The sequence below is a fragment of the Odocoileus virginianus genome, chromosome 6, assembly GCF_023699985.2.
Source record: "Odocoileus virginianus isolate 20LAN1187 ecotype Illinois chromosome 6, Ovbor_1.2, whole genome shotgun sequence".
Lineage (NCBI taxonomy): Eukaryota > Metazoa > Chordata > Mammalia > Artiodactyla > Cervidae > Odocoileus > Odocoileus virginianus.
The window spans coordinates 25,760,824-25,786,973 of record NC_069679.1 but is presented as its reverse complement, the minus strand read 5'-3'; the positions used below and the strand labels follow the sequence as shown (position 1 = coordinate 25,786,973).

At 55.3% G+C, this 26,150-nt stretch overlaps 1 protein-coding gene across 7 annotated transcripts; it reads right to left on the bottom strand.

The window, feature by feature from the left end:
- Positions 1 to 1,673: 1,673 nt before the first annotated feature.
- BAHD1 (bromo adjacent homology domain containing 1) lies at positions 1,674 to 26,006 on the bottom strand. 7 transcript variants are annotated; one of them, XM_020872357.2, is made up of 7 exons: positions 25,906 to 26,006; positions 9,088 to 10,524; positions 6,745 to 7,127; positions 5,639 to 5,798; positions 5,166 to 5,242; positions 4,315 to 4,415; positions 1,674 to 3,845 (listed from the first exon to the last, which is right to left on the bottom strand). In XM_020872357.2, exons 2-7 carry the CDS (start codon positions 10,508 to 10,510, stop codon positions 3,656 to 3,658), a joined length of 2,334 nt encoding a protein of 777 aa, XP_020728016.1. In that variant the 5' UTR covers positions 10,511 to 10,524; positions 25,906 to 26,006; the 3' UTR covers positions 1,674 to 3,655. The 7 variants fall into 7 exon arrangements, with proteins under 7 accessions (XP_020728016.1, XP_070325111.1, XP_070325115.1 ...); XM_070469010.1 differs by lacking the exon at positions 25,906 to 26,006 and adding an exon at positions 24,601 to 24,946; XM_070469014.1 differs by lacking the exon at positions 25,906 to 26,006 and adding an exon at positions 24,601 to 24,946 and having other exon boundaries at positions 6,745 to 7,124.
- Between the last annotated feature and the right edge of the window lie 144 nt (positions 26,007 to 26,150).

The following is a 26,150-nucleotide window of genomic DNA, read 5'->3' as shown; positions in this document are numbered from 1 at the left end:
GTCCACAGTTGTTGAGGCAGGTGTCATCAGTGTTTTGTGTTCATTATCTCTAGTTGTCACAGCCACACTGCGCATTCCCACTGAGCAGCTCAAGAAACAAGACAGGCTCAGGGAAGCTGAGACTCTACATAATTGGTCTGATTCTAAAACCTAAATTCCCAATCACAATCCTTCTGAGGTTAATGGAGCACAAATGTGGAGGGAGAAAGCAGCTGACCCCAGAACACACTGTACTGAGGGGGCAATGGCAAAGAAGGTGCCAGAGGCTCTGAGTTTAGTGAGTGATGAGAGGAATTCAGAGGATGAGAAGTCCTCAGGAATGGGAAGCCTAGAGGCCTTCAGCTCCTCAGAGCAAACTCCCTACTCCCAGTCTGAATGCTAGAGCGCATCTCAGGACGCACCATTCACTGATTTAGAAGTTTGCCATCAGGGCTCACTCCTCACTAAACTGCTCCTTGTTTCCAAGAGCACTGAAGGTAGATTTCTGGTAGTGGGAATATTTCTACTGAAATCTTTAACAAAAAAGAAGAAGAAAAAGAAGAAAACAAGTACATCTTTTATGGGCTTCCCAGGTGGCTCAGTGGTAAAGAATCCATCTGCCAATGCAGGAGACGCAGGTTCGACCCCTGGGTTGGGAAGATCCACTGGAGAAGGAAATGGCAACCCACTAGCCTTGTCTAGGAAATCCCATGGAGAGAGGAACCTGGCGGGCCACAGTCTATGTGATCACAAAAGTCAGACACGACTAAAGTGACTGAACATCTTTTATACCAGGAGAGGAAAAAACAACTTTGAGAAAGTTTTGGCTAAATGGGTCACATGTGTTCATTTCTCTGAGCAGTTTTCTGTTAGCAGTCACAGTGAGGCAGTCTGAATACAGGAATAGCCACTTACTCTAAAGGAGTCCCTAGACACTTGTCTCCACACCAGTTTCCTGTCTGTAAAATGATAGGATACGCACACCTCACGGGACTCTTGTGGGTAGCATACTGAGGTCAGTGCTACAGTACGTCCACGGTGGTGTTCATGTCACCAATAACCTCTATGGAAATGCACCTACCCAGACGTGCTTACAAAATGCAGGAGATGGCTGAGCAGCATTAACTGCCTTCAAGGAACACGCCCCCGCCCCGCCCCCCCACCCCCCTTTAGAAGTTGTCCCACCTTGGACACAGTCAACACAGGCTTTGGGGCAAGGGCTGGACTGACTGAACCAATGGTCCAGGAGGTTTGAGTCCTTGCCTCATGATGTGGCCTTCAATTCCTCACGAGTGACAGTTTCAAGAGGCCAAGGCCCTCAAACAGTTTCTGCTGACCAGTTCTCCAGGGGCATGACGGAAGGTGATGATGATCGTAGTATCTTCACCATGCAACCACTTGGAGGCGAGTTCCCAGGTCACCAGCCAGGTGAGAACTGGCGACCCATGGATTTCCCTCAGCCCAGGCAGCTGGCTCCAGCTACCAGGATGTGAAGAAGTCAACTCCAAGCTGCCATTCCCCGTGTCCTCGCCTCCTGCTGCTCTCCACGCCCCCTCCCTTCCTCTGCCCTTGGCTTATTGGCCTCAGTGAGCCCCTGCACTGCAATGGTTAAGAAGGAGCCCCCCAAATAAAGAGGAGTGAGCCCCTCTGTGTGAGCCCACACACAAAAAGATGACAGGACACGCAGAAAATGGTCCTTTTCTAAATCAATACAATTTCTCAAATTTATTTTTTTCTTAAAGAAGTACTTCTAATCTCTGTCAAAAGGGAGGTGAGGAAAGGTCCTCCCTCCCTTGTAAACACTGAAATACAGATCTGAGAAACCAGGGTCGACACACACAAAAAGTGCATTTTACAAAATATCAACTAAAATATATTTTACATGAATTATGCTTCCACTGAAATTCTACCAGCTGCATTTTCAGGTTCGAAAAAATATTTCCACATCTAAGAGATTTCAAAAGCATTTAAGTCCTTGGGCAGTAGACCTCGCCTCCCTGGAGGAGGCCTGATCTCCTCCTGCTGGGTGAGGCTGGGCTCCTTAGCAGCCCCGACTCTGCCACCTTCTCTTACTGCCCCACCCTCCTGGACTGATGTCTTCCTCCAAACAGCTTATTCAGTAAGAGGGGACCCAAGTTTCTTCCCTTGGGGTTTGAGATTGGGCTTCCCATGTGTGAATTTACCTCTGAATGGTCCAGGCCTCACCTGAGACCAGTGACTAAAACAGGAGGAGCCTTCTGCTCAGGAACCAGGCAGGGCTGGGGGATTGCTGGGCGTGCCCTCAGGGTTTGCCTTCACCTCCTGCCCAACTGTCCTCACCCAGTGCCACCTCCTCAGCCTGTGGGGTCCATGTCTGCCCCTCTCTAGGGGAGGAGGACCCAGTGCTGCCCTCCTTGGCTCATGTCCACCAAGGTGGTGCCCTGCAGAATTGCTGAGCATGCACCCAGCACCAGGCCCAAGCCACGCACCCTCTCCTCGTCAGGCTCCTCTTTGGTACAAATAGGAAAAAACTAGGCTGCTCCAGCCCCCACAGAGTGCTCCAGGGCCAGGGCCTAGTCCTGGCAAGGACAGCAGGGGGGTGAGCCTCCTAATCTACTCTGGGGAGCAGTATGAGGTGAGAACAGGGCCCCTGGGCAACAGGAATAAACTAAAAATGCAGGTCCTTAGCTCCTAGAGTGAGTGGCTGCAGCTCAGCAGGTCTGTGGACTGATACAGTGTTGATTCTTGCTGGGATGTAAATTAGTGCAATCTACAAAAGACTAGGGAAAGGGGTGTCGGGGGCAAGGGGAGCCACAGCACTCCTTTGGTTTGATTTCAGGTGGGTGTGGCTTGAAGAGTCATGTGTGAAGTTCTGCAAGAGGTTTCCTAGAACCTCCAAGTGTAAGGCAAGAGGAGAAGTCTTCAATAAATCAGGTAGCAATTTTCCTTGCCCCCTGCCCCCACCCCCGCCCAGCTCCCTTCTGCTCTCCCAGACATGACAAAGCCCGCGTTAATCAGTTAACTTCTGGGAAGCCAGACCTGCTGGGTGGCCTTCACCAGGAGGTGGACAGGAAGCTGACTCCCACAAGGGGGCCACACCCATGACGGTGAGGGCTGGTAACTTGTCCCAGCACCAAGGGCTACTGCAAGGGCAAAGGAGGAATGCCAGAGAAAGGCCCCAAGTCCAGGAAGAAAAAGTCAACGCTCTGGGAGCCAGACGCTGGCTCTCCAGGCCTCAAAGGAATGGGCTCGGAGCTGTGCTAGAATCTGGGAGAGCCTGGTCCCAGGCTAATGGGGAGGCAGCGGGTCACAGTGGGTGAGGTAAGCTGGCTCCCATGCCCCCTTGAAGGGCCCAGGGGAGGATAAAGAAGGGCGTGGTTCCTGAAGGACCTTCCCCCAGTCCCTTCAGGGCCCATGCCCCTCAGGGAAGACTGCCTCTTTAGGAGCCTCTACCCATGGACCCCAGGGAGGCAAACTGGGCCAAGCTGAGGGTTCGGATGCTTTTCTTATACCCTGGCCTCCCCTTCCCTCCCGTGGGGCCCAACCCCACAGGGGCCCCTGCCCTCCCCCACAAGAGAACCACAGGCCAGCCACCTCGAGCTCCTGTGGCCCCTTAACCAAGTGCTGTGCTTCAAGCAGTGCCCCCTGCCCTGAGCCCCATTTGCCCGTGGGCAGCCCCAGCATGGGTGTGAGGCGGCTACTGGGGGTTCTTGAGGATGCGGCCATGGCGGAAGTCATAAACATGGCGGCAAAGAAACACCAGCTCAGGGTCTGTGTCCTCGGGCACTGTGCGGTGTGGCGGGGTGGAGTAGTCCGCAGATGGGGGCACCAGTGCAGTCTTTCGGCTGGGGAGCCCCTCGCCCCGGCGCTTGGCCATGGCACAGAATCTGCAGTGACACACCATTCACAGCTATCTTAGCAGGAAGACCAGTTCCTTCCCCACCCTGCCCAGAGAGCTGGACATCCCCTCCCGCCTCCACAAGGGCAGCTGCTGCCTCCATCCCTGTCCTGGGGCTTATGCCCTCTCGGCCAACAACCAGTCCATCTTCTTGGTCACTGGGGACCCACACCTTCCGAACCTCCCTACCAAACACCTGCCAATTCTCCTTGATTTCCTTCTGACAGCAGTACCGTAACCATCCCCACCCCTGAAACTCTGTCCCAATTCACTCTGCCTCAAAAGGGGAACAATTTTATTTCTTTTCCTATAAAAATCAGATGAAGGAAGCAGACTGGAAAAAAGTTCTAGGAGGTCAGGTCCAATGAGTCAAATCCCCTGGGGATCACAGGCAACCCACAAATAAGTCTGGGGAGCCTGAGGGGAAAGGCAAGCCAGAGGCACACGGCACCACCCACCTGCAGTACTCGGCAAAGGTCAGCACGTAGCACTTCTCTTCAATGCAGGCTACACTGTTCTGGTCTTGATGTCGCGATGCAAACACTTCATTCTGCAAAGGCTCAAGGGGAGACAGAAGGAGGTTGGCTACCAGGGTGGGAAGCACCTAACTCCAAGAGCAAGATGGACATGAACTCTGCTGGGACTCCTGACCCGAGATAGATTAACTCCAGCTAGCGCCCAGGAAGCCAAGGAGCTTCCCTGGAATTTCAGCCTAACTGTTCTCATCAAACAGCCCAGGGCATTCCTCCTAGGTCCTGTCCTTCTCAGGAGTAGACAGGTGCCTGCTCCAGCCCCTGACTAACATCAGCCTCCTGACCCCAACCCCAGCCCAGAGGAGAAGAGAGGAACTGGTGCACATCCTCCCGGTTAGAGGAAAAAGGTCCCAGCAAGGGAAAAAACAGCAAAAGGGAGTCCAGTCTGGGGGTGGAGCAGCCACACCCAGATGGCATCACCTCTCCGAGTGCAGGGCTTGGGAGACACCCAGGTGTGTCAGGAGAGTCTTTCCTCCCCTCCCTCTCACACTGCCGACACTAAAGGTGTGCACTCCCCCTTCCTGTCACCAGGACGTATATACTTGTTCCCATTCTGGCACCCCCTGCCTTGGGGGCCCCCTTCCTGCCCCCCACCTTTCAGGACAAAAGACCCACTGAAACATGAACTGGGCAGTGTTAGGAAAAGAGGCTACAACTCAGGCCCTTCCCCAGGTTCTCTGGTGTCCAAGGTGACAAGTCCAGGGACCAGACCAGCCAGGCTGCTGCCCCATACCGTGTTCTCCATGCCCCTGCCTCCCCGCCACCAGGCAGCTCACCTCGTGCATGCTGGGACTACGGCCACCCTGTAAGTGCTCTGGTCTGTAATACCACAAGAGGCTCATCATCAGCTCTCCTGAGGGAAACAGAAGCAATCAGGGCTTGAGCTGGCAACTCCAGAATGACTGAGATGGGCAGGCGTGCTGGCCACCTGCCCTGGAGGCTCATCCAACTTCAAAGCCTGGGCCAATCCTGTGAACTCCGGCCACCCCATCCCCTACCTTGGGCCAAGTCTGGTAACTCAGTGGCCGAGAATGCTGTTAGGCGTGGAGGAAGGAGAAAAAGGCACTGACAGGTGAGGCAGGGTGACGGGTGCCCAGTCCTGATAGCTGGAAAGGTTAATGAGCTGACCCAGGCCAAGCCCAAGGCTGTCTGCAGCCCTGAGCAACAGACAGATGCTGGCTTAGAGGGAGGCAGACTCTGCTAAGAATGCGGGACACTAGTGCCTGGCTGAACTCTAGGCAGGGGATACCTGATTCGGGGTTCTCCCAGAGGGCAGAGATCTTGGCCACATAAGGTGTGGACGTCTTTCGAGGGCCTGACTTGAGCAGGACAGTGTCCCGGACTCGGATCGTCTCTCCATGCCGCTCCACTGCCTGGTAGCTCTTTCGAATGGCTGGTTCCGGTTCATCCTGAGCAAAAAACCAGTGACACAAACAAGGCTTGTGGGGCCACTCTCAGCACGGGGAGCGAGTGACGTTGCTTCCCTCTGTGTCCTCAGAGCCGTCAAACCACTGAGGACGGCAGACTACGAAAGCGGTGAGCGCTCTGCCCCCCACTCCCTGAGCCTGGCTTTCGGGGCAGAGTGGGAGAAAGGACGATAATGAGAGCAGAGCTGAGTGACTCAAAACTTCTGGGGCTGTGTCTGAATGCCTCACCCCTGACAGCCGGCTTTCGCGCTCCAAGCCCCCAGCACCGGGCGGTCCTCAAGTTTCCTAATAGACAGTCTGAGTTTGACTCTTAAACCACCACAGTAAGTGGTGAAGCCTTGGGTAAATTACTTAATCTACTGCTAAGCCTGTCTTCTCATCTGTGAAATGAGGGTAGTTACAGGACCACAGGGCGCGGCGTACCTCACAGGGCAGTGACGGGGATGAAAGCAGATAATGCATGCAAAAACTTCACTCAGTTCTGGCTCCTCAGAAGTGCTCAATACACTTTAGCCGACATTCTTCTCATCATCCCAGACATTCCTGTATCACTAATTTCCTATGCCTATCCCCATTTCCCCTGTACATACTTATCCAAAAAGTCTCCAGGGAAGTCCTCTACTTTACAATCCAGGATGAGAGGTGAAGGCTCATCAGGAGGCCTCTCTGAGAGTCAGTGATGGAGATGGCAGCCACCAGCTGTGACTGTGTGTTCCTGACTCCCCAGGGCACAGGGCACCAGATCAGGAGGGGCTGGGGGAGCAGGCTGGGCCAGCGTGATCACTTCCCCAGGGTAAAACTGAGCTGGAACCCCTTGTCACCTCTCAGAGTGGCCAGAGACAGGGGTGCCTGGGACCCAGCTTGCTGCAAATCCTGTGTCCCTGCCACCACCCTCCCTTCTCCCCATTGGCTGGGAGCTGGTGCTCACCAAGACATAGACGGCCTTCTCGCAGGCAGCCCCGACGGGCACCCAGCCATTAGTGCGGCGGCGGCGGCGGCGGCGGGGGCGTGGGCGCTGGACACGAGGCTGCTTGGGGTGGCTGGGCCTGCGGGCGGCCTTGCTCCGCGCGGTGTGCCTACAGCTGGAGCCCGTGCGCAGACCTGACTTGGAGCCACTAGGAGGCTTGGCGCTCTGAGGGCACGCGCGGGCTACTGTCTGGGGCTCCGAGGTGGGTGTCTGAAGATGGGGGACGGGCTCTGCTGCAGGTGGCACGCTGGGCACAGGGCACCCCAGGAGGGGGTGGGCAGGTGAGGCAGGGTGGCCAGCTGCCGGGAGAGGAAATTCCAGCTGGCCCAGGGATCTGCAGCCTTCTAGGAAAATGAGAGAGGGAATCAAGGCAGGTAAGGACAAGCAATGAATCCCCAGCACCTCTGCTTGCAGAGCCTGAAAGTGAAAGTTGCTCAGTTGTGTCTGACTCTGCGACCCCATGGACTATACAGTCCGTGGAATTCTCCAGGCTAGAATACTGAAGTAGATAGCCTTTCCCTTCTCCAGTGGATCTTTCCAACCCAGGGATTGAACTCAGGTCTCCCGCATTGCAGGCATATTCTTTACCAACTGAATAATCAGGGAAGCCTGCTTCCATCTTGATTCTAAGTGTGAACCCAAAGGCCAATGCGGTGGCAAGTGGGTCAGAGGCCCTTAAGGTAGATGATCAGTGACTGCCAGGGGTTTTCCTTGACCTTGGAGACTGGCCCATAGACATCTCCATCTCCTCTTCTAGCCTGAAAGAGTGGAATGGGAACAGCATCTCTAGCTCTGACTTAATATTCCTTTTCTAAAGGCCTCCACAGTGCTTGGGAGCAGGGGATCTGAAGCTAGATGAGGATGTGAGTCCCTGATCTGCCACTCGCTAGCTGTGTGACCTCAGGCAAGTCACTTTACCTCTCAGTGCCTTGCCACAGAAGCAGTAGTTTCGAGTATCATGTAGTGTGTCCTAGGTATTTTTCTGTCAACTCATCTCATCCTTACAACAAGCCCATGAGGTGGGTACCACTACTCTCATTTTACAATTAAGGAAACTGAGACAGAGCAGTTATTGGTTTGTCACATGATCAATCACGTGGTTGGGAAGAACATTTCAGTCTGGCCTGAGTCTGTGCTCAATTAACTAACATGCCATATGGCCTCCCATATATAAAGCACCAAGAACAAGCACCTGGCACATGGTGCTTACTGGTGTCCCAGGGCAAAGGGCTAAGGGTCTTGGGTCCCACAGGTTAGGTGACTAAACCTAGGGAGTGGTATCTTCTCTTAGGAAGAGAAATAAAAGCCTAAGAAGCACCCTGTTCTCATTTCTCCAGAGCTCCTACTCACGCCAGAACCTGAAACAACCAGTCTAGCCAGAGTCAAGCGGTCTATTAAGTTGTTTTATAGACCCCTTCAAGAAGGGCTGTGGAGGAGAAGGCAGAAAGCCCTGAGAAGGCATGGCCCCTCACTTCACCAGCAGCACGGCAGATGTGCTGGCCAGCATGGCTCTGGTCATGTCATTTCTACCCGGAAGGGAGCCTGGAGAGGCATGTGAGGACACTCCTGCCAGTTTGGGGGCAGAGAGATCACTTAGGGCTGTCTCATCAGCTACAGCATGAGACTCTCAGGTGTCTGATCTTGCCGAGAAGGTACACACCAAAGCCACAGGCCCCAACAGCAGCATGTCTGTTCTCCAGGTGTTCCCACCTGGTCCACACCTAGCAAGGCGATGCTAAGTCTGAGCATTATTTCTCTTTCAAGGCCTCTAATGCCAGGATGAGACTATCCTAATACAGCTGGCCCCACCTACCAGGCCTGGTATCCACCATCCCTCCCATGGATACTGCACTTGGTTCGGAAGCAGATGGTCTGGGTTCCTGGGAAATAAGGAATTCTAGTTGTCCTCAAGGAAGGCAAAAGTGACATGGGAACAACCTGGCAAAAGTGCTAATTTCAACATCTAACTTGCTACTCAAAGTCTAAGAATGGGTATCCCAGTGGGGAGGCAGGAGAGACTGTCCTTGCCCTTTCTACCACCACAGTGCTGCCAACTGCCAAGTCAAGAAACCTCTATAGACAGCTGGGACACAGCAGGGCTGCTGAGAACTAAACATGGGCCGAATTTCCTGCGAATTTCCTAGGCCGATCACACAAAATCAGGGAAACCCGCCCTTCTCAAAATCCCTTGCTTTCTCATGCAGTTCTAGATGCCAAGGCACCCCACCCCAGTCCACAGCCCACCCTCCTGGGACACCACATCTCAGAGATGCCCTGGTATACCCCACCTCTAGGAAGGCGTACCTGCTGCAAAAGGCATTTTGTAGGGGCAGCCGCCACAGGCAGTGCCGATGTGGGTAAGAGACGTGGACAACATTTCACAGATGCTGTAGCCATTTGCTCCAGTATCCTCGTCGGAGCAATAGCGAGAACCCCACGGAGGGTGCTGGAAAGGGGTGCCTGCAGGCACTGAGCTTGGAGCCAAGAGAAGCCCCTCGTTAGGTGCAGCCACTGGCGACAGCTTGCCCTCAGGGAGCATGGGGCAGGAAGAGTAACCCCCACACTGCAGCCCGTCTTGGCTGCAGTACAGATAGAAGTTGCCCAATGCGGTGAGCTCAGGCCGACCATACAGGCCGTTGTAGTCAGCAGGGTTGCCAGGCATCGGGAGTGGGGAGAGTTGTGGTGTGGGGAATGAGGGCTGGTGCAGTTCCTGCTTGGGGGCAGGTGACTCCTCGCCTGGGCGCCCAGGCTCCGGCTTCAGGGCTGCCTGGCCCCCCATCAGCAGGGGCAGGTGTGGGCGCAGCCCCAAGGGGCTCTCCAGAGCCTTGCTCAGGGGCTGGTAAGGTGGCAGGCTGACGGGCCCACAAGGAGGGGCGGATGGCCAAGGCTCCTCGGGGCATCCTTGCCAACCTGGGCCTGCAGCCTCCCCAGGGCCAGCCCCCTGTCGGGCCTTGGGATAGTTCTTGCCATTGACCTTGGCCCACTTGGGCCTCAGGCCCTTGGGTGCCGGTGGCTCCACAGAGTGCCCATCTGCTTCAGGGTGGGCACGAGGTGGCCGCAGGGGGAGCTCCCGCTCCTGGCTCAGCTTCAGGAAGGCAGCTGCATTCAGGCTGGCCAGTCTCTTGGGAGTCGGATCACCATCTCTGCGGGCCCCTTCATCTGGTGCCGGCTCTGGAGACAGGTCCCGACTTCCTTCTCCGAGGTTCCCAAGCCGGGGCCGCTTCTTAGAGGAGGCCCAGCCTCCAGCGGCCCGGTCGCGGTCCCGGCTACGGTGGGGGTCTCCTCCTCGGCTACGGCGGGTGCCCACCAGGCTGCCAGTCTCCTCCCGCTCCAGCAGCAGGTTATTGAGGGCCTCGGCGTTGAGGGAGGCCAGGCGCCGCTTGCGGGGCTGTGAGAGGCCAGTGTCCTCGCTGGATGGGGCTGGGCTAGGGGGCTTGGGCAGGTCGGGGGGCAGCTCATCAGCCTCATCTGCGCTCCGTGGACCAGCCACACTCTCCAGGCGGGTCAGCAGCACTTTGCAGGTCTTGGGCTTCCCAGGAACTAATGGGCGCTTCCGCAGTGGGTAGTTCTTGCGGCGCCCTGTAAGGTGCTCTGGGCTCTCAGGAGGACCTGGCTCCACGCCCTCTGCCCGCTGTTCCACATTGCTGCCTTCCATTTGCAGGGGCTCCTGGCGGCCTGTGGGGCCCGAACTCAGCATGGGAAGAGACTTCCTCCGAGTGTGTGTCATGGAGTATCTCCAACCTGCAGGACAGAAGCAGGCAATGAGAGGAGCCTGCCCTGGTCTGCCTTCTCCCCCACTGAAGCCCTTCCAGCACCCGCTGCAATAACTCTGGCCTACCCTCACTGTATTTCCAGCCTGGATTTTCTTAGGACCCCTCTTCCAGAGTGCAAAAGTCTAGTGGGGTCAGGCCACCAGCAGCTGTGCATGGACTGGCTACCCCTCTCTCCTCTGAACTAAGCACCTGGGGAGCCTACGGCGTGATGCAAATCCAGAGTCAGAAGACAGAAAACGCTGGGGACAAAATTTGCAGCTGTTTCCACCTGTTTTTCTCCCACTGGATATTCATCCCAGGACAGGAAGAGACTCTGAGGACACTGAGCCAGGATAGGGGCTTGGGTGGTGAGAGTTCATCTAGTCCCTCAAAGACATGATCAACCCCTCCCCCTTTTCAAGGCCTCTGAGATTGGCCAAGGAGGATAAGGAGATGAACAGTGAGAAGCTGAGATGAGGAACCTGGCTGCTGGGCTGTGGAGAAGGCCAAGTCCAGTCTATGAGGACACCTGCCTGGCAAGTACAGTGGATGGCCATAACCTGGGTGTTGCTGCAAAGCCCCCTGAAGGGTGAAGGCCTGGCTGTGAGGAGCCTGGGAGGGGAGGTATCAGTCAGCCCCTGGAGCCAGCCCCACCTTAGTTCAGATTCCAAACAGCCCAGTACCTGGGGGAGGGATGGCAGTAAGGTTGGGGCCAGCATTCCCAGGTAGGAGACCCACGGACCACACTCTAGACCTGTGGTACAGCCTTAAAAGTCCACCAGCCACCAAGAGCTGGGAAAAGAAAGTACCAAAGGGAAGAATTGACTCAGGGGACAAAGCCGCTCAGCCATGTTAGTCCAGCCCTTTTTATCAGGACTCCCTCCAGGTAGGCAAGATGTCAGAAAGGGGCAGGATGGAGGAGAGAATCATAGGAAACCTAGAGCCCCAGGACAAAGCCCATGACCAGGCATCACCCCCTAAATGTGCACGGCAGACACCCCCACCTCCAACATACCCAGGGCCCCGAGTCTCCTCCTAAATGAAAAAGGCCAAAGTAGGCCGTGTACAGGAAGCTGGCATGGCATAGGCAATGAAGAACTGAGGGGCGGGGTGGGGGGTTGCCTCCCCGGCCCTTCCCCGCGTGGTGGTCTATTCAATCTCTACCTATACTCCAACAAAGCAAGGTGATGCCAAGTAAGGTGTCAGACTGGGCTCTGCCCTCGCCAGCATTCTGCGACCCCCCCTCTGGCTTTTCAGCTTAATTTCCCTACTGCTATTGTTATTCTCTCACTCCACCGGAGGAGCTGGGAGCAGTCCCGGCAGGGCCAGGATTTAACCCTGAAAGTCCCAAGCCTGAGGGCTCCCAGGGAGTCCAGAGCCCTTTCAGTAGCTCCTGTGGCCTTGGGCCAGTGTCTGGGATCACTGGGTCTCTTCTCTCCAGAGATAAGCCAGACTAGCTGAGAAACAGTGCTTTGAAAACCAGGCTGAGGGCAGCGTGGGTTTCCCTCACCCCTGAGAAAGAACTTGGAAAACTGGAAAAGGGAGGCAGCATGCCAGGCATTGCTCTGGCCACGTGCGGGGACCTGCATACCCAGAGACCAAGCCCCAGGCAGGACACAGAGTCACAGAAGGCAAATCCATTCATTCCTGAAGCACAGACTGCAGTGCTCCTGAAAAATTCCAGGCATCTGCTAGGCTCCCTAAGACTCTTGCTTCTCATCAGGGGGACCACCCATCCCTGATTGCTCAGCACGCTTATTAGCAATGCCTCATTTCACCTTCAAAAGCATCCCAGGTGCTTACAACCCCAGGCCCTTCCCTCACTGGCAGGGCACCCCTGTGCCGGAGGTGAAGGAGCAAGAACAAGAAGGACATCTGTATTTCCTGGGGAAGTCTGCACCCAGGCCTCCTCCACTCCCAAAAGGCCTGGAGAACAGTGAACAGACCACACAGCTGAGCAGGGGCCAAAGCCCCTCAACAGGCCCCAAGTTACCACAGCAATCAGCCTGGGAATGGCTGGTGGCCAAGGCTGAGGTCACCTGGCCTTTAAGGACATGGACATCAAGTGCAGAAGAATGAGGGGTAGATGGGAAAGGGAAAGCAAACAGAGGGAGGTGTTTTCAAGTCTGGTCAATGAAGAACTCTTAGCAGACCGAGGAAGGACTTGGTCTGTTCTCCACCCCTAGTTGGCTGGTAGACTGGCCACATGCATGGCCCAGGGATTCTGGGATACTTGGTCCCACTCAGTCTTTCCCTCTCAACATGAAAGATTAGGAGGGGAGCCTTCGACTTTCTGGAGCTGTCCCCAGAACCTGAGAACTTGTTTCCCGCAGAGGATCTCACTCTTGCATCTCCCTCTCAGCCCTCCAGCCCCTCAGGGACACTCACTGTCCCTGAGGCTAACGCTCCAGGGAAGCCTCTAAATCACAGGGTGCAAGTCACATTTCCAAATCAAGCATAAAGGCCTCCTGCGAGCCTCTCCTGAATCTGCCAGATCTCGCCACCCGCAGAACTCCCAGCTCTCATGTGGTGCCTGAGGCAGCCATGGCACTCCCCCACAACCCCCAGGACCAGCTGGGGTCTCTGCAGCCTACCGCACTCACTCCAGGCTGAAGAGAGTGAGTCATGCTTTGAAGCCACATGGACGTGTGAGAACTTCGGCAGCAGCTTTTCCCTGGGGTGGGGCTGGGTGGAGGGGGCGCCCAGCCTGCCAGGGCCCCTCTAACCTGTGGGAGGTGGGGGGGCAGCTCAATGGGGGAAGATCCCATTGAACCAGGAAAGCTTGGTTTCCGTTTTAGCCCTGCCAAGCCCCCTGCCATCTGTCTGTCCCACTTACAGACTAGCTCGGCGAGGAACTTCCTACCACTGCCAACACACCACCAGGGTGCCTAGGTTCTCGGACTACCTTCCTCTTCTTTGGGAAGCCCTGTCCTTCAGGGACAGGCAGTCTGGGCTCCCTTGGGAGAAGGTTCCTAGGAGAGACTCCCCAGGGCATATTACAACTTGCCGAGACCATGTCAAGCAAGCTCTCACTGAAGAAAACCAGTCTGACAGCTGCCATGAAGCACGGTGGCTAGCTGGTGGTCCTCAGAGCCGAAGACCCATTGAATCACGAGTGAATCCAAAATCACAAGTCTGCCTGGCTGGGTGAAGTCATCTCCACAGAAACAGAAAAGGGGGAGTTTGCCCTCAAACTGTAGCAGCACCTTATACCCAACCACCACCACCCACTAGGCCAGGTGGAGCACACCCCAAGGTACTGTGTGCAAGAGCAGATCAAAGGCCTGGAGGAGATAGGCCATGGGCACCCGAGGGGCATGGAGGAGGAGGGTGGGGGCCTGAATGAGCAGACTCAGTCCGGCTCACCCCTGCAAGCAGAGGCTGCACTGGGGTGGAAAGTGGCCCTCAGCCCTGCCAGTGGGTCTCCCTAAATTACCTGGCTCTAGACCACACCCCCACCTCACCCTTAGGGTTTCAGGACCCATGCCCCACCGCCACCCCGATGCTCTTCCTGAAACTTCTCTTACCACTGCACTTTAAATTCTGGCTTTTCAGTTTGGTTTATTCTTAATGGGACTAAATACCTGGGGGGAGGGGGTGTGGTCTTAGTTAGGCAAGAGCTGACCAGGTGGCCTCTTGGGTGAGGGTCAAGAAAGGCCCTGCCCCAAGCCACCTCCCTACAATTACACCTAAAGCCACGCAGCTGGCACCGAGCTAAGCACTGCCCACCTCTGCAATCTCTTTTGGAATAATCCCCATCTCTCAAAGGAATAATACTTTTTCATGGACACTCAGTTTCTTGAAGCTTCTATCAGAGAAGAAAAGCAGCAAGAGCACAAAGGCAAGCTACTGTTCTTTTAAACTCAGTTGATGTTACTTCATGGAAAAACAGAGAGGTGAAAGCTGCCGAAATTCTTGTGATAAAGCCAGATAAAGATTCGGCTGGTATCTCTTGAAGCCCCCAGAGCTGGTACAATGTAAAAGCCAAAGCTCTAAGTCAGGCAGACCTGGATTTAAATGCCAAGTCTGCCCATCATGAATAACTTACTTAACTTTGTTGAACTTCAGATTCCTCATCCCAAAGAGACACATCAGAAGGAACCTTACTTAAGAGTGGTGGTGAGAATGATACTAGTCACCATGCAGGAGCCAAGCAGAGTAGGAACCGGGCAGGACAACATCCCAGGGACCCCCCACTTTCGGATCCACAGACAGGGGAGGGCAGCCCAGCTGTGGCCCTCAAACCCCCACACTAGGAGTCCAGAGCCAGCGGGGGTGGTGAGAAATCTGAAAACGCAGCCTGCACCTGAATCCCGCCCTGCAACTGTCCCACTGAAGACACCCGAGAGCCCACCCCAGGGAACCGGGCAATGCCACTGCTTTCCCGAGAGAGACCCAGTGTGAGGTGAACTGTGAGGGGCTCAGTTCACAACGCAGCGAGAGGGCAGGGGCAGACACTATCCCACAGACCCTGAACAGCTCCAGGCCTCCAAGAAACAAGATAGGCGAGATCTTCAGACGCTGAAGACCAGGGGGATGGGGTCAGAGAGCATGTACTGCCTGCTGCCACCATCTGCCGGTGGCTTCAGCACAGGCATCCAGAGAGAGCAAGCCAGAAGTCTTGGCTCTGGCAGCTCAGAGTTCAAGCCCCAGGGTTCCACCCCTGAGGAGAGAAGGCCTCCCTGAGGCCCATTCAGCCTCACTTGCTGTGGGAACTCAATTCACTCTGCAGTCAGGCTGGGCTCCTACAAACACCTGGGTAGGAAGCACCACGGCCCACCAAAGGGAACTGGCCTGACCCGTCTGGATGCGGTGGTTTTACAGGCTGCCCCGGGGCATGGCAGCCATCTGAGGAGCGGGGTTCGCCTGCCCGGAGGCAGCAAGCCTATCTCTGGTCTGTCAGACCACCCGCTCCTCACATTTCACGCTGGGGACTCCTAACAGCCCAGAGAGGTGGTACAGGGAAGGTCCACCCCTACTCGAAACAGGGTCCAGCCTAGTCCCACAGCCCCAGCGTTGGCTACTCCTGTCCACTCTGACCCTCCCTGTAGGAGCGCCCAGACACACAGGTGTCCAGAACCTCCACGAACTTCTGGCTCTGGACACAAAGTCAGATGTCATGCATGTGTGTGTGCTAAGTTGCTTCAGTCGTATCCGACTGGTAAAGAACCCGCCTGTCAATGCAGGATACATAAGAGACGATAGTTCAATCCATGGGTTGGAAAGATATCCCTGGAAGAGAGCATGGCAACCCATTCCAGTGTTCTTGCCTGGAGAATCCCATGGGCAGAGAAGCCTGGCAGGCTACAGTCCATAGGGTTGCAAAAGAGTCAGACATGACTGAGCGACTTAGCATGCATACACAGGAATACAGTAACAGTAGAATAGGTAAAATCTCCTCTTTCTCACTGGAAACAGTCAATTCCTAGTCTTAGGGCAAGGCCCCTCCTTCAGGGAGAGGGCTCAGAGTAAGGCAGACAAGACCTACCCCTTGGATCTAGAGGTCAGTCTATACACACAGCCCCCTGAGCTGGACAGTGGGCAGAGAGCACTGTATTTTAGTCATGTCACAGTGCTCTGCTGTAAGAAACTCAAATCTGACAAATTAGAAGGTAATCACATGCAATACAAAACTAGTCTTTAGAGGCTTTCTTTTAAAGGCACATGTCCGTGCCAAAGGCCTGCCTTCCCCTAGTTTCTTTCAGGTGCCCTGCTCCAGTGTGCACCAGGCAGACCTCTCAGGGCAGGTGTCGGTCTAGCTAAGCCAGAGCGCCCGCCACTCACCCCCAGGCACATGGCACCGCTTGTGACCTTTGTTCATTCGGCCAACACTTGCTGGCCCCGTGCCACAACTCAGCGAGGTGAGACCCACACAGGGCTGGAAGCCACTTTATGCTGCCACTAATCCCAAGTAGGCTTGATCAACGAACAGCTTGAACTTCTCGAACCCTGGCTTCCTTATTGACACAGCAGAGTTGTGAGCATCCGGTTAAATAAGAATGGTATACAGCAGGCGATCAACACAAGCTCATTCTTGCCCCCTACATGTCAAGTGATCAGGCTAAGAGCTGAAGAAAAATGCAGAACAGACTGAGAAACTGGAGCTTGAGCTGGTAGGAAGACAGAGGATGAGTGTGTGAGAGGGCTGTGGCAGAGTGCTCAGAGCCTGGTGGAGAGAGCTCAGCTCCAAGGCAGCTTCCCAGGGGGCACACCCGGGCCGGGACTTCCGGCTTCTTCCTGAGGGTCTACTTCATGCCAGGTGTACCAAGCCCAGTGGGAAATGGGTAGCACTCTGGAAAATTTGCTTCACAAACATTTGAAAGGGCAGGAGACAAAGGCAACTTTCCCCAGACTGCCCACCGCTGGCTCCATACAGGATTATTCCAGGCTGAGGGACAGTGGGGTTCTGGGCTAAGTCTCCCGCAAACTCTCCCCCCTCAGACTCCACAGTGCCCAGGCCAGAAGCAAATCTCCCCCTGGGGCAGGACCTATTTGTTCCTGGGAGTGAAAGCGCGGAAGAGATACAGCAGGAACAGGGCCACGGAGCCTCAAGGCTCAGCAACAGGCCCACCAGGAGGAAACCTCAAGGACTGATGCCCTGTTCTCCAAAAAACACAACAGCTCACCAGCCTGCTCCAGGCACTTGCCCAGGAATAGCAAAGGATATGTGGCTGGTTCAACCACCAGGACACTCCAGGAACCAATAACTTAGATGTCTAAGATGGCTTGCCAAGACCAGAGGTGCTATCTCGTGTCTTGAATGAAGAAACTGGTCAGCCAGGCCAACATGGGAGCTTTGCCCTCAGCGTTCCCAGTGAAGTGCTGACCTCCTGAATGAAACAGCCGTGGGGAACAAGACCCAAGACCAGGCCTTCCCAACCTTCCGCCAGCAAAAACAGAACCACAGGCAGCCCCTACTAGAGTTACAGGCACCTAACCTGAATATCTCACTAATTAACTAAGTGTTTAGTGCCACTCCCATTATGCAAGCTCTGCCGGGACAGGTGGGGTCTGCCTTCCTTACCAGTAAATCTCATCCAAAGGGCTTATTAAGACCTTGTTGAACAAATGAAGATCTGGCTGCCCACCTGCTCCCCTTCATATAAGATTTCTACCCTAGACTGATGGCACCACTTGGAGCCTAGGACAAGAAACTCTGACCTCAAAGCTCTCCCTCATCCCCAGGAGTCCACCATGCCTCTTCAGTGTAATCCACAGTTCAATGGGCTACTGTAGGAATTCTCTCATGTTACACAGCACAACCTTCTTCCACTACCATCCTTCTCTCTCCCAACCTGCCCAGCTATCTCGGGGGAATATTTCTTTCATTCCACATCTTACAGTCACCATCACTCTCATTCATCCTTGCCACTCCTCACCCCCTGGGGGCTGTTATCATCTCATCCTAACGAGGAGAAAACAGAGGCAGAGAGGTAAGAGAACTTGCCCGCACTCCCGCACCGTCGAGGGAGGAGGCAGGGCAGCTGGTGTCAGTCCCCAAGTCCACGCCCTGAACCGCAACACAGGATGGCTGCTGAGTCACAGGCCAACAAGCCTGCATGTGCAATTTTGCTTTTCTGAGCTGTTTTAATTATTGGCATTAACACATTATTAGTTTTTCTTGATTTTTCACCACAAAGGAATTGAAGATGTACTATGATTAAAAGGCATTTATGTACTGGCTAGGGAACATATACATCATTTTACAGACTGTTTCTACAGAAGAGTCTGCTCAAAGTTCCCAATAAGTTCTTAGATGCACTTCTAAAACAAACCCATTTTATATCCTTGAAAGGGGTAGGGGCTGCAAAGACAGGTTTTCTTGATTTTATAGTAAATCTAGGAAAAGAATCTAGAGTCCCCCCACACATCTAACCATGTCTCTTGAATCAGATGAAATCTCCAGCACGAATTGCAATGAAGACTGAAATGTGGTCATCACACTCCAATCAGCCATCTTAATATTCAAAGACATATTATCTGACCTCTTGGCTACTTCTTTCGGCTGAATAAATTCAAGTCCTTCCAATTCTCCCTGATCATCTCTTACAGTCACTTCATCTATTTTACAATTTCTTCTACACTCTGTCCAAACTGTGTGAACCCCTCAAGGCACAGAACAGCTCCGCCCCCAATACTGAGATAGGCTTGCCAAACCTGACTCCATCTTCCATTCTGACATACACATCACAATATCCTGGCATCAAGCAGCACCCTAATACCTTTCCTGTGATATCTACAAAGACCCTCTAAAAACTAATAATTCAACTCTAGGGCATTCCCTGGCTGTCCAGCAGTTAGGACGTGATGCTTTCACTGCTGGCCTGGGATTCAAATCCTGGATGGAGGACTAAGATCCTCCAAGTCACATGGCATGGCCAATAATAATAATACACCTCTAAACCATCTGACCAGATGAAAACCTGATTAACAAACTGAATTTCCTCCAGACACTTCTAGACACGCAGCTGCAGTTGGAGAAGGGCTTAAGTGTGGGCCACCCCTCTCCTCTCCAGGCAGGAGCTGCATCTAAGGAGGGTGAAGGCCTAAACAGGCACTGAAGATAGGAGGGAAATAAGGGTGGTCAGCACCACTCAGGTGAGACCTGGGGGTCACCAGAGGCAACAACACACCAAAAAATGTAGACCCTGAGTTTCTGCCTAGCTTGATCCTGTTAACTAAGCCAAGTTACTTGTCATTTTTTTGTCCAGGTAACTTGGTTATTATGGTGCCTCAGAAATAAGTTCCTGTTTCAAACCTCAAGGAGGCAGAGAGAAAAAGCCATTCTTTTACTCCTGATGCTTGTAGAGGATCTCAAGGGTAGTGTTATTTTTATTATTTGGTGGGAGGCTGAGTCAGGTTAATAACCACCCAACTTTGCAGGTGTTTGTCACTGGGAAAAATGGAATCTGGATTAAAATCCTTCCCAAGACATGACACAAAGTCCTGGATATGACTTTGCCCTGAGGCCTGCTCACCAAACCCACAATCCTCAGACCCTCAGCTTCTAGACCAAGTTGCCTAGGGCAGGACAGCAATCCCTCCCTTGGAACCCCAGGGCCAGGCTAGTGCTCAGCCACTCTGCAAAACCAGCTCAGTGGAGTGAAGGGCACTGGTCTGGCCCTGAGCAGGCAGCCTGCAGCACCCCCGCCCGCTGCTGCTCTTCCTCCCTTCTCCCTATTAGCTGGTTTACTGCTCATTAGCAGCAGAACCAGGAGGTGGGCAGGGGAAACATAAAGGAGCTGAAATTCAAACCAGTCTATTTTACTCCAGTTAGGTGCCTCCCATAAAACCGGGCAGGATTTCATCACCCAGGACCTCCCTGTCCCTTGTTCCTTGGAGGTCGAAGCAGCCTGAAGGTGAAGCACTGCAGAATCTCAGGACCCCAGGCCCGGGGAGCCTACGCTTCTAATCACTACAAGCTCTTGACTCCATCTTCTCAGGGGGAGCTGGCCCATGAAGGCTGGGGACCCGCAGAGCAGAGCACTGGGGCTGCCCTCCGTGTCTAAGCGCACTCTTCTTGTCCCTCCAAAGTCCCCAGCACAATGGCAAGTTCACAAAGGAAGTGAGTCCTGCCAGACTATGCTAGCAAATTCCCATAAATGCTTGGGCCAGGGTAGTACTGCTTATGTAAAATGCTTCCCCATTGAGAGATGCTGCTTTATTTACATTCCTCACAACCCATTCATAAAACGGAGGCCCTTTAATGTTGGGGCTGTTCGTATAATGCTCCATAAACCCGGCAGCTTCAACTGGCAGCCTTAGTTCGACACAGGCTGCCTCTCAACTTTTTCCCCTTAAGATTTTTTTTTCCTCTCTAATGACTCACCTTGCGACAGGGCGCTCAGGCCAGATGTTGCCGGAGCAAGGCCAAGAGGAGTAAGAACAGATAAAAATGAAAACACACAAGTCCTCCTGAGTGCTGGGACAGAGAGGTGGGGAGGAATGAAAATAAATAAATCGAAAATCCCCATAGAACACCAATGTGAACTACTCATGTTGAAGGCTGAATCCTTTCCAGGTTTACTGAAACTTCCTTTACGGATGTCAAAATGCTGCTGAACTTAAGCCTCTACAAACCAGAGATGGTGTGGAGAAATTGTTTTTTTTTAACCCCAAAGGAAAAGATAGAAGAAGGCTCTTTCTGGTTTTTAATTTGCATTGTGGATGAATAAAAAGGCTGAAAATTTCTCTGCTTCTTTGTGAAAGTGTTCCATGGGCTGCTGGATCTAAGAGGGGCAAGATTTGCTCAGAGTGAAGAAACTCAGACGAACCTCAGAAGAGGAAGGGCTGTGTTTTAGGACACACAGAGAAAACAGCCTGAGCAGCTGAGAAGAGAGGCCAGGAGATTCATTTGGAGGTAGCCTGTCTCCTGCTACTGCAGAAGCAAGGAGAAGAGAACTAGTACGGATTTTTTTTTTTTTTAATTGACGGGGGAGCGGTCTGCATTGCCATGGCAACTGTGAGGGGTGGCTTTCCCGCTTAGAAGGGAAATGCTGGTCCATTAATCATCAAACTGGGGCACAAAAGGGAGGTTTGGGGGAAAGGGGGTGGATGCAGAATTTATTTTTTCCACTGTTTAGACTCAAATCAGTCACCAGTCCTCTCTCCCATCTCCCCATGGTCCAGGGTTGGTAGTAAACAAAAATGGAAGTTCCGAGAGAGCTGGGATCACAAGGTGTCCTTTCTGATGGGTCCAGTGTGGGGCTGATCATGCCTCCCATGTCAGCGATGCCCCTATAAGCATCTCCTCCAACATCAGTCCCCAAAGCCCCATTCACAGGCCAGACCAGGAATCTTTCTCTTCTGCTCTCAGAACGGCGTTTTCTCCCCTATTTACACCCAGGATTGAGAAGAGATAAAACATATGGATTCATTTAGCATGGACAACAAGGAAAATTGCATAAGAGCAGCAAAGCCGGGTGGGGAGAATGGCCTGGTGAGGTAGGAGGAAAACAGGATTACAGCCCTTTTCCAATTCATGTCTATATGGTGTCATGTGAGCAATCCACAGGACAGACTCTTCACCAGCTGGAAAATCAGAAGCAATCATTTGCTCCCCATGCTAAAGCACCCCAAACATGCCCTATGCATGTGCCTTAGGCAGAAAAGGTTGGAAACCACCAAGGACTCCATACTATCTGGAGTTCTGGGGAAACAGAAGGCAAGGTTTCCCCTCTGCTCCCACTCAACTAAGCAGTCAACTGCTTTTATTCATTCAATAAAAACGATGTGCACAGCACTGTATCACAAATCCTGGAACACTCACACACACACAGGTTTAATACTCATACTGTCCTTATCCTTAAGAAACTTCCAACAGACAAAAGCACTCAAGAGGACGCCATGTTATAAAACCCAGGGTCACAATCTTAGAGGCAAGCAACGCTGGCCTGCAGTGGTCTGAAATGAAGAATGAGTAGGGTTCAAGGCAAGAGAAGGAAGTGGCAAGGAACTCTTAACTGGGGACAACTGGGGAAATCAAGAGGCGCAAAGATGCAGGGTGATAAACCTACTCAGCACATCAGGGCTAGGGGAGAGCCTTAAGGGACACTGTCCAGGATGAAACTGCAGGAAACGGGGAGTCACTGTAAGTTTGTGGGTAGGGGAGTGACATAGGGGAAGGAGTGCTTTATGAAGAATGATCTAGCAGCTGTGTACAGAAATGGATCAGAAGGGCCAGTGCAAACAGGAGGGAAAGGAAGGCCATGACAACAACATAGGCCTGACATGGGAACAGCAGGGCAACAGAAAAGAAGAAAGAGAGGGAGATAGAAAGGAGAGAAACTCTTCACTGGCTAAACTCTACAGAGCAAACCCTTAACTACTTGATCTGACTTGCATGAGTCTCCTGTCAGGTGAGAGCCAAAGAAGGAACCATTGTTTTGGCCATTCTCCTTTCTGTTCTGGTGGCCAGACCAGGTCACCCCCTTCTGATGCCCCCAAAAGAAATCACATGCACGCTGGGTAACCCCGCAGAAGACACAAAGACCTTGAGATGCTTCATCATCCTCTGGATCTTAGACATACAATTAAATTCTCTCAGAAAAAAACTTTAAGTCTCCTGCATGAGGTAATACCTCCCTTTCTTTCCCACAAGCCTCAACTCCACCCAGGCTGGGGTCTAGACCCTCCTGGGGAGAGGGACAGAGGGTGGCCATGAATTAACTCCATGCTCAGACTAAGCAGGGGTGACAGGCTGCTTTCCCAAAGAGGTATTACACTCAACCACAGCTGGAAGCAGCTCATCATCAAAACCTTCCCGGGGTGGGACCCGGATTTTTAACAAAAGTCTACACTCTAAACACCGTGAGTCTGTTTTTGTGGTCCCAACTCTTCTACTAAGTATGGGATCCCAGGAGAGAGCACAGGAGCTCTGAGTGGGTTTTTACAACTGGAAAAACGGCACCCAGCTTGGTCACTGGTGGGGTCAGAGGGAATCACGGCTTAAGCCACTGGTTCCTAAATGTCCTCTAGTTGGTCAAGGGCAGTGGTGTTCCTCCAGAACACACAGTCTCTCTGGGGATCTTTTCTCTCTTTTTCAGAAGGCATGGGCGTGGAAAGGGTGGGAGGAAAGTCTCTCTGGGGATAGGAAACCTTTTTAACTTAATCATTAAATTCCTGCCTCTACTCAGCTTCTCCTTTCTCTCTGTGAGTACCTTTCTTAGCCAAAGAAAAGTGCTGAAGACGGTTGTCTAGGAGCACTTCTGGGAGGCATCTCCTAGTCCCCAGCCCCACTGGTCTTCTGCCCTCTTAAGACTAGTGACAACAGGAGACTGGGAGATGTCCCAGGTGGGATTAGCCTTTTGGGCAGACTTCTCGCTGAAACACCTCATTCCTGGCAGGCTCTAGAGCTCCTCACCGAACTGTCTCTTGGGCAAGTCCAGCAACCGGGTCGCCACTGGCCAAGCCCACTGCGTGCACACCCCCACCTCTGCCCCACTGGCTCGACCCCACTCTTTCCAGAACAGCAAGTCGATCCGAGACTAGAGTCGTGAGCCAGTGCCGCAGCTCCTCCCGGCGGTCGCCCCGGCCCCAGCAATCCCCGGGGCAGAGTCCGGCCCGGTCGCCCGCCCCTCGGGGTGGGTGGCTCGGACCCGCTCCCCTCCCCGACGCCACCACCTGCGCCCGCTCCGGCGCCGCCTTTGTCCGGCGCTTCGCCGCCAAGCGGGCCCCTCGGGCCCGACCTGACCTGGCCCCCGGCCCCGGAGAAGAGGCGGCGAGGCGGGCAGGGCAGGGCCAGGCCCGGCCGCGAGCACTGGGTCCCGCTGTCACTTGGAGGCGGTCTGACAACTTCGATCCCCCCGCCCCACCTCGGACTCGGCCGCCGCTTCGCACGGTCCTCACCGGGCCTCCCGCGGCCCACACTCGCTCCTCGAACCGGGTCCTTTCCTTCTTCGGCGCCTCCCTTCCTCCCAGTCCGTTCAGGTCGAGTCTATACTATCCCCCGCCCCGGCGTGGCCCCCATCCCCTGCCCCCCATCCAGCAATAACCGGTCAGCTCCCAGCGCGGGAGGGCGCCCCCCACCCTGTGCGGGAGATCCCGCGGCGCCGCCCCCGGCCGCGGCCCCTTGCCTCGGGGACCGCGATGGGGGGAGGGGGCACGGGGGGGCGGGGGCCTCGCCGCCCGCGCACTCGGAGACGAGCCGGCTCTGCCGAGGCCAAGAAACGACCGGCGTCCTCCCACCCTCCGCGGCCCGGGACGCCCGCGCCGCCGCCACCCGGCCAAGCTGCCACCCGGCGGCCGCCACCCACCCCACCCCCGGCCTGCGAAACGGGCGGCCCCCGGGGGCTGTCACCTCGAGGCGCTCCGCGCTCCCCGATGGCGGGACCGTGGCGCCGGACCCGGGGGAGAGAGGCGGCGCGAGCGAGCGGGCGGCCGCACCTGCTTCGCGTCGTCCGTCCGTCCGTCCCTTCCCGGGCTGGCGGGGGCGGCGGCGCGGCGCGCTCGGTGGGGCGCGCTGACGGGCGACCGGTCCTCTCCCCTTCACTCGTCTGCCTCCCTCGTTCGCTCCCGCCCGCCCGCTCGCCCCTTCCCCCTTCCTCGACCGAGGCCCCTAGCTCACCGGGACGGCGGCGCGGACGGCGCGGCTCTAGGCGCCCGCAGGCCCCGGCCGGGCTGGAATCCGGCGGCTGGAACCCCCCGGGGGCGCTCAATTCCCGGGCTCCACGCTGCTGCGTCAGCGCCTCCTCCTGGGGGCCGGGGCCGGGCGGGCGGAGCGGGGGCCGCAGCCGGGCGGGGCCGTCGGGGGGGGCGGGCGCGCCTGGCCGGGGCGGGCGGACGGCGGGGGCCGGACGGGCGGGGCAGGCAGCCGGACGGGCGGGCGGCGGGGGCCGGGCTCCGGGATCCGCTACGCCGCTCGCGGTTCCCCCACAAACTCCCCGAGAGCTGAGCCTCCGCCGCCCTCCTTCCTGCTTCCTCGTCCCCAACCAATCAGCAGCGCGCCCCTCTGCCAGCTCCGCCAATCAGCCGCCCCGCCCTGCGCTGGCCCCGCCAGCCAATCCGGCCCTCGGCTCCCCCTCCCGGTCTCCAACCAATCAGAACCGTGGGTCGGTCGTCCCAACGCAGGGGGCAGCACGAGGCGGCCGGGGGAGGCGGTGCGGGGAGTGGTGGGGCCTGGGGGGAGGGGTACGGTGCCAAGGGTGGTGGAGGAAGGTGGTTTTCTTTGCCGGCTTCTTGGATTTTCTCATCTCCGGAACATGAGCCAGTATCCCATGGTGACCCGACCCTGGAGCCCCAACCCCCTAGCTGATACCCCCCACCCCGAAATCTAATCTCACCCCCGCCCTGGCCGTCACCTCTCTACATCCCTCGTCCCCCTTCTCCTCTCCAACACCCTCTGGAGAAAACTGCGGGCCGAGGACCACCCCCACGCTCGCCAGCGGCTGCTGCCCCCAGGGCAAAGCTTCGGGAAGACCAGCTGAAAATCAAGCGAGGACAACCCCCCTTTCCTGCAGAAAGGGCCCCAGACTCCAACGAAAGGGCCCCGACTGCTGAGAAGCCCCTCCCGCCCTTGCCTCATCTTTCCGACTTCCCTGCCTGCCACGTCTCCTTTCCTTTCAAGCAAGGTCGGTCCTGGCTTGGTAACCCCTCACCCGCATCTCTTTTTCCTCTTTCTCCCCTTCACCTACCACCCCCCACTCCAGCTCCTAATTCACCCTCAGAAGCAGAGTGTGGAACCCTCATCCATTTGCAGCCGACAGCAGAGCCTGGTCTGTGAGTCCTTGACACCCACACACCCTCTTCCACCACCGCGGGGAACATCCGAGCTCTCCGGGGGAGGGAGGTGGGGGCGGGCAGCCTGACAGCCCAGGCTGGACTCCCTCCCTCGCGTCCCCAAGCGAGGATGGGACCAAGTGTGGACACTTACCTGGCTTCCCCTTCGTCACCGAATGCTGTGGCTCCGTCTCACACCCACAGACGTGCCTTTCCAAGCCCGAGCACGCTCCGCGGGGTCAGCGGGGTGGGTGGGCACAGCAGGCTGAGGTCACACGGAGGTGTGGGAGTCCCTGGGAGGTGCGGGAAGGGGCTGTGTCTTGGGCACCTTGTAGTGCCAGAGCCAGCAAAGGGCTTCACTTCAGCAAGCACTGGATGCGCACATAGTAGGTTCTTGAG

Excerpts from the sequence above, each read along its gene's own strand:
- BAHD1 (XM_020872357.2), bottom strand. The coding sequence starts at position 10,510 with ATGACACACACTCGGAGGAAGTCTCTTCCCATGCTGAGTTCGGGCCCC. Across the intron at positions 7,128-9,087 it reads CAAAATGCCTTTTGCAGCAG|AAGGCTGCAGATCCCTGGGC; the intron begins GTACGCCTTCCT and ends TCATTTTCCTAG. Across the intron at positions 5,799-6,744 it reads AGAAGGCCGTCTATGTCTTG|GATGAACCGGAACCAGCCAT; the intron begins GTGAGCACCAGC and ends TTTTTTGCTCAG.